Source organism: Carassius auratus, chromosome 27 (assembly GCF_003368295.1).
Source record: "Carassius auratus strain Wakin chromosome 27, ASM336829v1, whole genome shotgun sequence".
NCBI lineage: Eukaryota > Metazoa > Chordata > Actinopteri > Cypriniformes > Cyprinidae > Carassius > Carassius auratus.
Genome location: NC_039269.1, coordinates 1,956,876 through 1,972,624, shown reverse-complemented (window position 1 = coordinate 1,972,624; position 15,749 = coordinate 1,956,876). Strand labels below are relative to the sequence as shown.

Here is a 15,749-nt window from a genome sequence, read left to right as displayed (position 1 = left end):
GGCGCACAGGGGCTCTACAGCGCCCCCTGGAATATGGAGGGCCATATATCATACATACTTGCACATAGACATACGAAACTCGGTACACATATAGAACTCATCAATACAAACAACTTTCGTATTGCATATCATAGGCTCCGCCCAACAGGAAGTTGGCTATTTGGGGTTTATTATTCATATTTGTCGTCAAAGTTGTGGGGGCTTTTGGGGTCCTTAACATACTCAAAAACTCTTGAAAATTTGCGCACACTTTGGAATCTGTGGCCTGAAGGAGCCTGCAGAGGCTGAGACCTGGGCGTGGCACAGGGGCTCTACAGCGCCCCCTGGAACACAGTCATAAATGTTGATGTATAGCTCACACATACTTGCACGTATTAATATGAAACTCAGTACACATATAGATCTCATCGTGCCGAACAACTTTCGTATTGCATATCATAGGCTCCGCCCAACAGGAAGTCAGCTATTTAGAGTTATGTAAAAAGCGCATGCTCTGGAATTTGAAATACTTGTCATAGTTTTTTACTCGATTGCCGCCAAACTCGGTCAACATGATCTCAAGACATTGGGGATGAAAAATTGCCAGGGGATTTTTGATATCTCAAACGGTTTGCTCGTGGCGAGGCTTTGAAATTATGGCGAGAAATGAGAAACAGGAAGTGTCTAATACCATCCACATACATTTCCTAATTTTAATCAAACTTCATCAGATTATTCATTGTATGATGTTGATCGCATATATGTGACTATTAGGAGTCAAAGTTATAGCGCCACCAAGTGGCAGCAGGAAGTGTGTCATTTTCAAAATGCTTTGAATTCAGCATCTTATTTTTACTCGATTTGCTTCAAACTTCATCAGAATAATGTTAAAACACAGCCAATATAAATCTGCTGGGGGGATATTGATATCTAAAAATATTGTTGCCGTGGCAACATGTCAAACTGGAATAGTTCTCAGGTGATTTTGAGGCATATAACATGCTTAGAATTTCATCAAACTCAGAACACATATCAGTATTAGTGACAGCTAGACACTGGCAAAATTTCATAAGAGGGCGTGGAAGAGGCACTCTATAGCGCCACCTTTTGTCAAAAGTGGGGGGATTAGTTTTAGCTACAGACACCAAACTCAGTACAAAAATTGTTCTTATCAAGACGGACAACTTTCTAATTCACAGTCATCAGCTACGACCAACAGGAAGTCGGCTATTTTGATTTGAATGTGGATTGTTTTTTACATTTAGCTGTGAATTAATGCATACTGCTCAGAGGAGAGTAACATTATACACACCAAACTTGGTGTACATGTTGAAAAAACATTGAGGAACTTAAATTGTGAATGGGTTTTGGATAGCTTGGATGGTTTTGTCGTGGGGATTTTTTAAAATGACAATAAAGATGGAATTATTAATTTTCCTGCATTTTTAAATTCCAAACACTTCAAAACCTTTTTTCATACAGAAAAAAAGTTATTCTGAGTAAATATGCATAGTTTCATGACTTTACAACACTGTATGGATAACAGAAAATTAAAAAACTGTCAGACATCTCATATCACTCTGTCCCTCTGTTTGAGTGTGTGTGCTTAGACTTCCATTGTCTGAGAGAAATAGCGCCCCTACAGGTGCAGTTACCGGAATAAAAAAGGGAGGAGACTGTCTTTTGGTTTCGATTTTAAATCGGTTAAAATACAAATAAATACTTGGATTTAATTCACACTGACAAGCTAAACCAACATATATGATTATTACCAGGTCAGGGCTCATTAATAATTGATGTGTGGTCAGTGATACGTGAGAAACACGAGAGATGAATCACGCTCTGAGCAGGAGCGTGTGGAATGATGAGCTCAGAAAAAAACGAGTTTATTCTTGTTTTATAGCTATTAAAAATAAATTATTGCAGCGATATCACACAATTCACCAATTAGAGCATACCAAGAGCTAAATTAAGATGTTTTGATCTGTTTGTGTGAAAATGAAATATTCGCGGCTGCCTATCTGAAATCACTGCCTCCGATCAGCGCGCACAGTGTCACAAGTTCAAAACAAACGAATTTATTCTTGTTTAAGAGCTTTTCAAAATACATTATTGCCATAAATGCACACAATACATCCATTATAACACAACACGAGCTAAATGCAGGTGTTTGTGACCCGTTTAAGTGTGCAAGACTGTTTGAAAGCGCGACTGGCACAATATCTCTCGAGCTGCAGGATTCTGCCTTTCGTCGTAAGAACGAACACATCACGGACAAGATTATTTCAAAATACATAATAGCTTGGCGAATATAAACGAAAACAGCCACGTGAACATAAACTGTTGAGAATTAAATCTGAAGTGGATCTACTGGATTTTAATATTAAGTGACCGCATATACCAGCTGCTTCTGTCTTCAATTTTAATCTATATAAAAAATTAAACTCATTCATCTTGGCTGCTTTTTTAATGTGTGTACGTATTTATTTATTATTTTGCTCTAACAAGACTTAATCTATATTTAATTAAATCAATTACATTTGATTTTACATTTTATTTGTCCATTTCTGCATCTAAACGCCTAAAAACCTAAAACATGCTCTATTATACTATTGTTAGCAATTTCTTTATCGTCCAATTTATCTGGTGTACACACTTTTATTTTCATAATAAACTTGTTTGTTAGATTATACACAGTTATAGTGGTCTATAATAAATATTGACAGGTTTTATTCAAGCTGTTTAGAATGATTTCCGAAGGCTAATTTTTTTAAATGTAAATCCAAAAAAAAAAAAAAAAGTAAATAAATAAAAAACATTGGAAAAGAATAACTTGTACTTTTTTATACATTTTGTATAGTTTCATAGTTTATGCATTATAGTTATAAAAACAAACAAATTTAGCCACTCACATAGAAATCTTAGGCCTTATCCTTTTCTGACAGTTTTAGGGATTTTTAAAAATCCTAAAAAACCTTATTTGTGCTGCAAATAATAATTTCAAACTATTTGATACTGACCTCTGACATCCTGTGACATGATATTTATTTGAATTTACATAATCTCATGGATGTAACAGTAAATCTGTTCAGCTCACAGATCAAGACTAAGCTGTAATGCAAGCAGAACTTTCACAAATGCTTGTAGGTCAATAAAATCATTACAAAACACTTACAAATCATTGAAAGGATTTATTAACACTGTAAAATAATGTCTAATTTGTTAACATTAGCAAATGCATTGATAACACTTTATAATAACTGCACTCATTAGTAAATAGTCAGTTCATGCTTTATAAAGCCTTGTCCCAATATTAATAGTCAGTAGTAAGCAGTTTATAAATACAGCTATAAATAGCTCATTTATTAAAAAGGAGAGTAAAGGGTCAGTTATCTTCCTATGAAAAATAAAAAAATAAAAATAAACAAACAACAACACAGATTAATACAGAACTCAGAAATGTTATTGTGGATTTATGATAAACTCAGCCTGTAAATGAATTCATTCTCCTCCAAGAAGACACAAGTAGTTCACACCAAACTTTTTTAACATGAAGCCATATACTGAGATGTTAAATTGCGAATGGGTTTAGGATACCTTAAATGGTGTGGCCATAGAGATTTATTAAAGTAACATAAAAAATACAATAGTTATTTTACTATATCTTTAAAAATTTTAATTCCAACTCTTCATAATTTTTTATATACGTAGAAGTCATCATTTGAAGGAAGCACAGTAAGTTTCATAGCTTTATCATTTTCAAGAGCCAGCATAAAATTAAAACTATCATAACATATAAATCAAGCTTGCAATTCTTAGTACCAATAATGGCCACCAGATGGAGCTATAGGATCACTTTTAAATAATTATTGTAGAAACAAGTATGATTTAAATCATTTATAGATATCTTTCAAAGAAAAATAATATGAATTTTATGTATTTTACTGATAAAATGACCCTCACTTTATTAGAATAATATGCTGAAGTATTGTGAACTGAATATTAAGAATAATTCTTTATAGGCTTTATGGACAGATACGTTTTGAGTGACTCTTGAAGGATCAGCACCACATCCTCTTTTACCACTGTTTAAAGAATTTATCTTACAGAACAGGTGCGGATGAATTTTGGATAGCTTGAATGGTTTTGTCGTGGTGATTTTTTGAAATAACAGTAAAAAAGTAACCAGTAAATGTCTTTTATTTTTTTAAGTGCAGCTTCTAAACATTTCAAAAAAATGTACACATAGAAGACAAGTCATTCTGAGGAAATATGCATAGTTTCATGACTATACAACACTATATGGATGATAGAAAATTAAAAAACTATCATACATCTGATGTCACTCTGTCCCTCAGTCACTGTGGGTAATGTGTGTGTGTGTGTGTGTGTGTGTGTGTGTGTGTGTGTGTGTGTTAAGTGAATTAGGTGTGAAACTATCAGGGAGCATTTAGTCTCCAGTGCCAACATTTTACAAAACTGCCACTTTCCTGGAGTCTCAGAATTACAATGTGTTAGGTTCTGAGAGATCTAAGATTCCAAAAAATGATTTAATTAGAATACCATGAAGTATTGTGAAATATATACTATATATTAAGACTTTATATATAGGCTTTATGAACAGATTAGAGTGACTCGTGAAGGACCAGCACCACCTACTCTTGTCCGATGGTTTGAGGAATATATCTTCCAGAATCCGGGATTAAGATTTAGGAGCTCATTTTTATTCCACCTCCTTTCCTGAAACTTTGTCTTGCAGAATTGACTAAAAATTAATCTTCACATTAATTCCTAATTATTTTGCAATTATTTTTGTCAGTTCTTCTTGACCTGTTTTTTTCTTCTTCTTCTTTTCGGACCTCATGACCCAGTCAGCATTTTTGTACAATGGTCAAGTCTTAACTTATCCATTTCTGTATTGCATTTGTGTTTGATATTTCTCATGGGTATTTCATAATTTTCGACTTTGAGTTAATGCATTCACAATATCCCTCTGGCAGTGAGGTTTTAAAGGAAATGGCGGTTAAAGGGTTAATCCGAATCATCTAGACTTTAAAATCGCATTCAAAGAACAATATATATACATATGTATATATATATATATATATATATATGTATATATATATATATATATATATATATATGTATATATATATTTATATATGTATATATATATATATATATATATATATATATATATATATATATATATATATGTATATATATATATATATATATATATGTATATATATATATTGTTCTGTGAATGCGATTTTAAAGTCTAGATGATTCGGATTAACCCTTTAACCGCCATTTCCTTTAAAACCTCACTGCCAGAGGGATATTGTGAATGCATGTGCCCGCTGGGCACAGTTTACCTGATGCCACCGGGGTGGCGATGGCATTGGTGGCTTGAGCCCGCCATCGCTGCTTGCAGCTATATTTTAGATTTGTTATCTCTTCATTCAGAAGATCAGCATTCTCCTTCATGTCTTTCTTTATCATCTCCTCCCTCTCCATCATCTTGCTCTCAATGGCTCGGTCCATCTCCTGCTGCTGCTGCTGCAGCTCCTGGTTGAACTTCTCCTGCATCTGCTTTATTTGGTCCTGCTGCCGCTCTTTCTCTGCCTGCATCATTTGTTCACTCTCAATGCATTTCTCCTCTTGCTCTTTTAACTGCTGTTTCAGTAGAGCATTCCTTTCCTGTTCCTCTGTAAGTCAACACAGAAAACAAAAAATATGTGAAATATGTTACTACCAAACCTCCACCTGAACTCCAAGATGACTTAAACATGCTCTTTGAGTAACAATTTGGGCTTTATTCAATTAAAAATGCTCCAGGATGGAATGAAGTGAAATGAATTACAAATATTCATTAGGTTGGTAAAGATTTACCTTCCATCTTTCTGTCTATTTCAGTGAGTTTTGTGTCCATGTAGAGGATGCTGTTTGCTTCTGGTCCTCGCTCATTCAGAAACTCATTCAGCACAGCCTCAGCCTGCATATTAACATACATGATTAACTTTCACTGTATAGATAGCTCATCATGTATATTCAAAGCATAATTTCACAAAAACACAGTCCTCACCGATACACCTTTGTTGGGTTCTCTGCGGTACTGTTCAACAATGGCGTCTCTGCCTCTGCAGTAGAGTTCATATCCTCCAGACTTACTATACTCTCCATCCTGCAGCCGTTTATTCATGTCAGAGAACAGATTCTTCAGCAGATCTCTGCACTTTCTCTCTGATGCCATCTCATTCTCTTGCAGCAGGCATACAAAGTCCATGTCTATGTCTTCCTAAACGTACATAAAAACAGATACATGCATCACATATACAAGCTTGAAAAAGTCTACTATACTACCATAGCTGAATTACAGTTTAAGGAATGACCATCTGTGCACCTCTTCAGATTCCATAAAATAATAAATAAATAAAAATTCCTTGCACACATAAGAGTGATATATATACACTACTATCTAACTAACTATGTATCATTTAAAATAATGCACAATGAAACAAGTCTTTGGAAATTAACGTTTTATTCAGATAACAGCAGCATTATTGTGAGAGGTGCATTTGAAACTTACCCTCAGTTTGTTCACATATTCGCCTTTTTCATCTTTAAAGGAACGTTTCATAAACTCAGCGGTGGCCAGACTGCTGAACTTCTGATGCTCTGAGGTAATGTCAATCACACTTATCGGGAACTTGTTCTTCACCTGGAAAGAAATAGCAGCATGCTTCATCACTGAATGGCTGTAATAATTCTGTTCAGTTTCAAATAATTAAAGCTGTGGTAGGTAACTTTTGATGCTTTAGCGGTTAATAAACAGAACTGCTTGCGTCTTCCGGAAGAACATCGTAGCTGGAACTACTTCTCTCTGTTTATGTCTATGAAGAATCACAAAGGTACTGGGTTACTCCGCCGCGGTACCCCCGAAGCAATCTAAAATAGTCTGAATATAAACACTTATTATAGGTGCACCCTAGTGATTCAGGACAAGCTAAAAACACGGTTTGGAAAATGGATTCATGGTGTACTCGCTTATTATTTCCCTTTTTATACGTTTTGAACACAAACAAAGTTACGGACCGCAGCTCTGATTGGTTGTTTCTTAACGGGAGCGATGGAGTTTCTGCAAATGGCAATAGGACCACTGGGAGGAGCCAGAGGAGCTTGATTTTTCACAGATTATCTGTCTCATATTCTACTGTCAGGACATAATGACAGGTTTAACAAATACGTAAAATATATATTTTTACAAAAGTTACCTACTGCAGCTTTAATAACTGAAAATTATAATTTTATAATAAATATCATATCAGCAGCAAAAAACAAACAAAAAAACACACAATGGAAAAACTCAAACAGGATGCTCAACAAGAAAATATTGATCATGAAAATAGAAAAAAGTTGGCACACCTAGTCTCCAAAAATACAAAAATGTAACTAACACGTACTGAGGTGACACTTCAAGCACGTGGATGATCAGTCTGATAAAGAGCCTGCATGCTAGAAATGTCAAATATGTGATAGTCTGTTATTTCATTTGTGGAGCCTGGGTGTGCTGTCTTTTTTCTGTTTTCTTGCTTAATATTATCACATTAAATGGTTTACAAGATGATGCTCTTAAACTAATGCCTGACCAAGTGATCATATGTGTATAATTTAATTTAATGTCATATTAATCAAATAACAGCTGCTTCCAAAATACACATCTTTTAACTAAAAACCCCACTAAAGCCATGCTAAAACAACTTTAGATAAACTTTAGAGAGTAACTGCACTGAGTGAATATACAATATTACAATATTACAACATAATGTGTAATAGTGAATATATGAGATAATGTGTCATACCTTTTCCATCCCAGTCTGATATGTTTTTAAAGCTTCTTGAACAGCTGTCTTGTTCTCTAGATTCGCAAGAGCAACAACTGCATTTTCCAGACAGGGCACCTTACCACTTTTGATTGTGTCTACATAAATCTCAGCCAGATGTCCGAGCACTGACAACACACACAAACACATAAACAGATTTTACTTGCAATTATAAAACCATATGGGTCTGAACACAACATTTTCTCAATATTAAACTGGTAAAACACTCACATTTGCCAGTAACTCTGTGTCCTCCTTTTATTGTTTTCACGACACTATTGTGAAAGATGTGGTCACAAAAACGCCCCGTGGCCTGTAGAAAATCAGGTACAAGATCCTGTTCTTTCAAGCTTTCTAAGCATGCCATGTTTTGAGGTGAGGCTGGAGAAGGGAACACGAAACACTTCCTGGGGGATGGGAAATAGTTTCGGATGCACTGACGAGGCAGGTTGTAGTCACTGACTTTCTTGTTAATACCTTTTAGAAAAAAAATAAATTTAGCAAATTGCAGTAATTATTCTAGCAATGTTTAAGTCTCTCTTAAATACCTTTTTTGAGCTTAAGAGCAAATTCAAGGTAATCGTCCTCAGTCACCCTCTTTCCTTCAATTTCCAATTCCAAGGTGAAATCTCTCACAACCCAGGTGAATGATGGGAAAAACTGCACAAACTTACAATCCTCTTCTTCCTCCTCATCAGCTGCTGCTTCTGTCGATCTGATCTTGATCTGCTCAGTGAGTTCAACAACATAGCTGCAGCACATTAAGAAATAACATCTTCTAAAGTGTATGCTTGCATGTGAAAGAGGAAGTGGGTTATTTGGTTAAAGGATACTGCAGCTTTTCCACTGCAGAGTTATCAATAGTGCCGCGGCTGTTGTACACCAATGTGCTGCTGAGCAGAACAGCCAGACAGAAGATCCAGCTGTCATTCTTAGAGTCTCCCTGAAACACACAAGTGTCTTCAAATCAAATCATCCACAACATGTATCAACAAGACTGAGTCTACAACTTTATTCTTGTCCTCACTTTGGCCACGTCACCAAGTCCCTCTGTATCCAGCAGCACTAGAGTGTGTCCTTCTTTTTTGGGATGAGGGACACACCACATCCAGATGCCTTTGGTCTTTGACTCAATAGTATTACCGAGAGCAAAGCCTGAGTCAACCATGTTTTTTATTATTATAATTGCATGTAGCTAATATGTACACATTAAACTGGCATGTATAGACAGTGCTCTCACCGGACTGTTTTCCAGCCAGGCGGTTCATGAGGTAAGACTTCCCCGTACGGTAGAGTCCCACCACAGACACCACCACCACCGGCTCATTGATCCTGCTCAGGAACTCAACAGCGTCCTTACAGACACAGAGTGATCCGTTCACATTCTCCACCAAACATATGGGTGAAGACATTAGTCCGGCTTTAGACATGCTGGCTCTCTCTAGCTCTTCCTTTTTGCTAAAGAAAAAAAATATTTGGTTACTGCAAACCGAATATTGTAAACAATAATGTATAAAAACCTCCACTACATACAACAAAACAACTAATTCTTCACTGACACTGACTTCACAGAAATCTATTATTAACTTCCAAAAAACTGTATAAAATGATCACTGATAGGCAACTGTCATTATCGTCCCTAAACAGGTAAATGATACAGTATTTTTACGGTGAAGTTATGCAACTCACACATTCAGCATGAGAGTTTGATTAACAGACGATCTGAACAAACATAACACCAAATCAACCATCTTGTCCAACAGAAATCAGACAGGGGAGTGGATTAAAGGGGTCGTATGATGCAATTTCAAGTTTTCCTTTCTCTTTGGAGTGTAACGAGCTGATTGTGCATAGATAAGATCCCTGAAGTTCCAAAGACTAAAGTCTCAAAACCAAAGAGATATTCTATCTCAAAGTTAAGACTCTGCCACGCTCTCCTAAAATGGTTAATTCAAACACGGCCCTTTAAGTCTACGTCACTATGTGGATATTAGGGATGTAACAATTCATCGATATTAAATCCATGCTTTGTTCTTAAAATGTAAGCAAACTAATAATAAATCTAATACTGTCAAAGAAAAAATACAAGTGCTCACTGCTCCTGACTAAATAACCATTGCAACATCAAAAATTATTAATCTATTTAATTTATACAGTGAAGACTGAGCAGTTATTTTACTTTTGATTAGACTTACATTTCTGTAGCTTACCTGAACATTCATTTTAGATTGAGCTGAAAAACCTGAAAAGCACTCTTTATTGAACTTGTGTCTTTGTTGTCCTGTATTTATTTTCTGCTATTGCTATTGTTAAATTGATCGATATACTCCTGTATCGAATAGAATCGTAATCGTATCATAAATTTTTTATAGATATCGAAAAATATTGTATCGATGGTTATGAAAATCGATATTGTAAAGTATCGTGACGAACCATTTGATTTACACCCCTAGTGGATATATTTTTGTAATACCGCCCAAATGTTCACGCAAAGAAAGAAGGCATGGTTTCAGACACCGCAGTTAGTGTTGAAGCAGCCATGTCAGGGAGAAGCTTTGTGTATCTAGGCAAAAGCACTTAATTTGGCCTTCTGAAAGTAGATGCATTTAAGGAAGCTTTAAGAACAGAAAAGCAACGCATTTTATGGGCAATCGTTTCGTGAACCTAGGAGCAGAGTTTTGCGCGTCGTGTATGTATGCGTGAGTGTGTGCGTGAGGGGCAGAGATGTATAAAGTATTAGAGAACCATACTTGAGTAAAAGTACAAGTGCTCTATCAAAAAACTGACTTGAGTAGAAGTTGAAGTGCTCTTTAAGCACCACACTTAAGTAGAAGTACTAAAGTATTCAACATTTTTTGTACTTAAGTATTGCAAGTAGTCTATTTTAAAATGTACTACTCAAGTACTGAAAGTAAAAGTACAAGTATTGTGTTATGTAGTTATTAAAGAAAGTAGTCAAAAGTTTGAACATATTGTTTTTTATTATTTCTAATGATTAACCTAAAGGACAATCGCAATTCCTTTGGCTGTAACTTTTTGTATTATTAGTTATTAATTATGTCATTAATAACTTACCCTCATGTTGTTTCAAACCTGTAAGACCTCCGTTTATTTTTGGAACACAGTTTAAGATATTTTAGATTTAGTCCGAGAGCTCTCAGTCCCTTCATTGAAGCTGTGTGTACTGTATACTGTCCTTGTCCAGAAAGGTAAGAAAAACATCATCAAAGTAGTCCATGGGACATCAGAGGGTCAGTTATAATTTTTTGAAGCATCAAAAATACATTTTGGTCCAAAAATAGCAAATACTACGACTTTATTCAGCATTGTCTTCTCTTCCGTGTCTGTTGTTAGACAGTTCAAAACAAAGCAGTTTGTGATATCCGGTTCGCGAACGAATCATTCGATGTAACCGGATCTTTTTGAAACAGTTCACCAAATCGAACTGAATCGTTTTAAATGGTTTGCGTCTCCAGTACGCATTAATCCACAAATGACTTAAGCTGTTAACTTGTTTAATATGACTGACACTCCCTCTGAGTTCAAACAAACCAATATCCCGGAGTAATTCATATACTCAAGCAGTACACTGACTGAAATGATGTGAAGAGAGAACTGAAGATGAACACAGAGCCGAGCCAAGATAACAAACAGACTGACTCGTTCACGAGTCAAGAACCGATTCGAGAACCGAGGAGCTGATGATACTGTGCACGTTTGATTCAGCATGAAGCAAACCGACACACAGAGCGTCTGAACTGAACTGATTCTTTTGGTGATTGATTCTGGACTGATTCTGTGCTAATGTTATTGTTATGAGCCCAGGTAAACCGAAGGCTTGCAGTCAACGGCAATGACGCCATTACGTCGAGCGCAAAAGAACCGGTGAAACGTTTTCTTCAACCGGTTTATTGAATCGAACTGACAGAAAGAACTACTGGTGATCTGAGAACTGATGCAACCGGTTCTTGACTCGCTAACGAGTCATTATCTCTCTTCACCGCAGGTCAGTCAGCACGCGCAGTCTCGCTTGATTCGCTCAATGATGTGCCAGCTTCATCAAACCTGCCATCTACAGTTCTGGCAGTGGTTTGTAATGGAATGATTCGTAACATTTTTATAATTGTAATGAGTAACGATGCAGCACATAAAAAATATATCGGAGTAGAAGTATTAAACTCATCTAAAATATGTAGTGAAGTAAAAGTGGAAGTAGGAGAAAAAAACAATACTCTAGTAAAGTACAGATACTGCCTTTTAGTACTTAAGTACAGTAGTGAAGTCGTTCTACTTCGTTACTATACATCTCTGGTGAGGGGGTCACACAGTGGAGTCAGCTGTCATAACCGTCAGTGTCTTGTGTACTGCAAACACATATGAGCTTCATCACGGTGTCTGTCAAGTGACTCTATTTCCCTCTCAGGCTTGAACTGATGTTAAAACTATGGACATTATTTACTGTCTTTTTTTTTTAAAGATGAAGCCTGCGATTATGGAAAGGGGCATTACATTTCTGATGAGTGCTTGTGGTGTTCGGCCAACCACAATGCACTGGGTCAGTTGGCCAATCAGAGCAAACTGTGCTTGTCAGAAGGAGGGACTTTATAGAAAATGATGTTTGAGAGAAGCGGGGCATAGAGGACCTACAATAATGTACAGTATTAAAAAATAATGTGTTTTTTTAACATTAAAACATGTCAACATATTCTGTTACACCAAAAACATAAAACAATGATCTATTAAAAAAAAAAAGGATCATATGACCCCTTGAACTTCGCTAGACTTGTGCTGCATTCACATGTCATAATTAGATCAGCTGTTAGCATGACACTGTTTCCTTCGACAAAAAGCCTATAAAGTTTTTCCATAGGCTTTTGGATTATCGCAAAAAAACAAAACAAAAAAAAAGCTCTGTGTTCAACCATAGTTCATAAAATGTACACGTTTTGTCCATCAAGATAATCTTCACAAAATAATTTGGATAAATCTTTAAGCCTAATAAAAGAAATTAGAAACTAAACGTAGGCTATAAACGAACTACAGCACCACGGTCGCTCACCATCAGCATCATTACCACCATGGTTCCGACTTTTTGAAACTTATTTTTAACATGTTCAGTGAATTATACATTTCTAAGTAAGGTGCATTAAAAGGCAATAAATCCTTGATTAATATCCATCCATCCATCCATCCATCCATCCATCTTCTTCCGCTTATCCTGGGCCGGGTCACGTGGGCAGCAGTTTAAGCAGAGACACCCAGACTTCCCTCTCCCTATACACTTCCTTCAACTCTTCCTGGGGGATACCGAGGCGTTCCCAGGCCAGCCGAGAGACATAGTCCCTCCAGCGTTTTCTCTGTCTTCCCCGGGGCCTACTCCCGGTGGGACGTGCCCGGAACACAAATAACACGTTTTTGTATAGTATCTATTTCCCCCTTTTTAGAGCAGTAATAGCTTTCTTTAACAGCGCCGCCATTTTTCTCTGGTTCTGTGTGAGTTCCGGTGGTCACATGGTACAAGCCGTAGCTCTCAGAAAACTCCCAGTTTATAAGTTGTGTGAGTTCTACAGAACGTGACTTGCTTTTAAAGTTTGTATCTTGTAATTATGGTAATTAAGATATGTCATAAATGCACCTTTGATCTTATGATGTGTATTGACATCTTTGCCCGGCTGAACCAAGATGTTCATGTTTACTTTGTGCTAAAACTAGTAAAGAGGAAGAGATGATCGGTCAAGTGCCACTTGAACTGAGGCACTACAGAGCCACAAAACTGTATTTATCAATTAAATAAATAATAATAATAATAATAATGAATTCTGTTACCTAGTTTTCCTACCACAAGAACCTGTGGCAGTGTGCATGGCTTGTCGAAAGTAGCAACAGTAATTAAGGGGGAGCCGTCTCACGTCGATTTTCTCACACTCTCTCAAATGAATTAAAGAGCAGTTGAGTTAAAACTGTAATAATACAGATTTGGCAACATGTCCAGTGCATATTTGTGTTTGTGCTCTGAAAACTGTCAAACGTTTCTTTTTACAAGGTGTTTTTGTAGCGTTGAGTGATGTAGCCAATCACAGACATATCTGTTGATTTCGTGAACACCTCTGATTGGCCACTGCTGTTTAAAACACTGGATTTTTTTAAGACTACGCAGAAGTTCTGCATTCTCGTAAATTCTCTCATTGTAACAAAGTTTAAACAAGTTAAATAAAAGACCCATTGTGCAATGTAAAGAGCTTAATTTATCATAACATAACTTTGTGAGATCATGATGAACTGATCAGTGAGTTAAAGGACGCAGCCTTCAGGATATCTCTTCAGAATTTGAATAGAAGTTTTTTTTTTTTTTCAGCTGCTTAAAGGACAAGCGATCACATACACTGTAAACATAGCAAAAGGTTTGGGAGTACCTCATAACATTTCACTTTTTGCAATTCCATCTTTGCCATAGTGATAACCAATGGACGGGAGAAAAATATAATTTGTCATACAGATGCAATGTAAATGCAGATAGCTTTTTAGTTTGAATTTTTTTTATCAAAATGTTTTTGAAAAGTGTTTACTATGTAAATGCGCTGACTTATACAGTACATCCATCGCTCAATGTGCATTGTTATTCTTGTGGTGAAAAGTTCAGTCATGACATTAACTACTATGTGTAGCTGTCAGACAAAAACTTGTGAAGTTTTTTTTTTTTTTTAACAAAACAACCCCACCCTCTTGGGAATTCTGACTGCCAGTTGAGCTTAAAGTTGGCAGCCTAAGGTTATAGGAGCGGCCAGGTATAACACAACAAGCGTCCTGAGATTTCAATGTATTCCTCTTAGGTTTTCTAAGTCCATGAATTTCAAAGTAAACCCATGACATATAATTAGAGTGCAATTCAAAGTTAAAATAAGGGTTAAATATTAATGAATTAAAATATAATTACCTATACATTAAATAAGCCATTAAAACTTAGTTTTTACACAATATGTTCATTTGCACGATTGAAATTCTTAAATAGATGTTCTACATTTGTTTTTGAATAAATGTCAAAGAAATTAAACAATAAAACAAAGTTTACTTACGTAACCCTAAACTTAAAATGTGTTTAGAGATGTTCACGCGTCTGTCTGTCCCTCTGCTTTACTTCTCTGAACTGAACTGAATCTTATATATAACTTTACAACACCGATGAGGTTATCGCCCAGTATCCGCCCATCGTCCTAGCTGTCTTGACGTTAAAGAGTCGATTTCTTGGAAATCTCTTATATTGACCGAACCGAACCTGCCGTTTCACTTTTACTTTCACTTTCGTGTCAGCATAACTGATTTGCTAATAAGAGAACACTCACCGTATCTGTAACGTTACTATTTATAGTGGGGGCCTTATAGGGTGCTGCAGGACTTTTGCTCCAGTTACGTCCTATAACGATCGGTAAGGTAATAAATAAATAAATAAATAAATAATAAATAAAAACTTTAAATATATCTTACTTGTCAATGTTAAATCACTTTTAAGCTAAGTGTCCATGTTAAATAAAAACTTTAAATATATCTTACTTGTCAATGTTAAATCACTTTTAAGCTAAGTGTCCATGTATCATCAACCCAACTGCACACTCGCACAACCCTGAGACTAATTAAGCACAACTGTTTATCAATTTCATAATGATTAATGACCTAGATCTCAGGTAAAATATAGTCTGTACCTATTTTAGAAACTTTTGATAATTGTCACAACATTTAGTCAACAGGCATTGTTCGGCAACGTAAAAAAAAAGTTTTTACACGCTGAAAGAACATATTTGCTTTTTGCGGTAGCTATAGAGTCATGGCATGTGGCAGGCTCATGTCTGCTCCAGTGTGTCTCATTGAAAACGGTGAAAATGGGCAGCT

The 15,749-nt window shown here is 36.0% G+C and overlaps 1 protein-coding gene across 1 annotated transcript in view; it reads right to left on the bottom strand.

The window, feature by feature from the left end:
• Positions 1 to 15,065, bottom strand: part of LOC113046228 (guanylate-binding protein 1-like) — a 16,197-nt gene extending 1,132 nt beyond the window's left edge. Inside the window, exons 1-11 of the mRNA XM_026207172.1 lie at positions 14,939 to 15,065; positions 9,106 to 9,323; positions 8,893 to 9,020; positions 8,699 to 8,808; positions 8,414 to 8,616; positions 8,097 to 8,342; positions 7,845 to 7,993; positions 6,572 to 6,703; positions 6,068 to 6,280; positions 5,875 to 5,977; positions 5,318 to 5,690 (exon numbers count right to left, since the gene is read on the bottom strand). Coding sequence (XP_026062957.1) covers positions 5,318 to 5,690; positions 5,875 to 5,977; positions 6,068 to 6,280; positions 6,572 to 6,703; positions 7,845 to 7,993; positions 8,097 to 8,342; positions 8,414 to 8,616; positions 8,699 to 8,808; positions 8,893 to 9,020; positions 9,106 to 9,295 — 1,847 coding nt within the window. The 5' untranslated portion in view covers positions 9,296 to 9,323; positions 14,939 to 15,065. The remainder of the gene's footprint in view (positions 1 to 5,317; positions 5,691 to 5,874; positions 5,978 to 6,067; positions 6,281 to 6,571; positions 6,704 to 7,844; positions 7,994 to 8,096; positions 8,343 to 8,413; positions 8,617 to 8,698; positions 8,809 to 8,892; positions 9,021 to 9,105; positions 9,324 to 14,938) is intronic.
• Between the last annotated feature and the right edge of the window lie 684 nt (positions 15,066 to 15,749).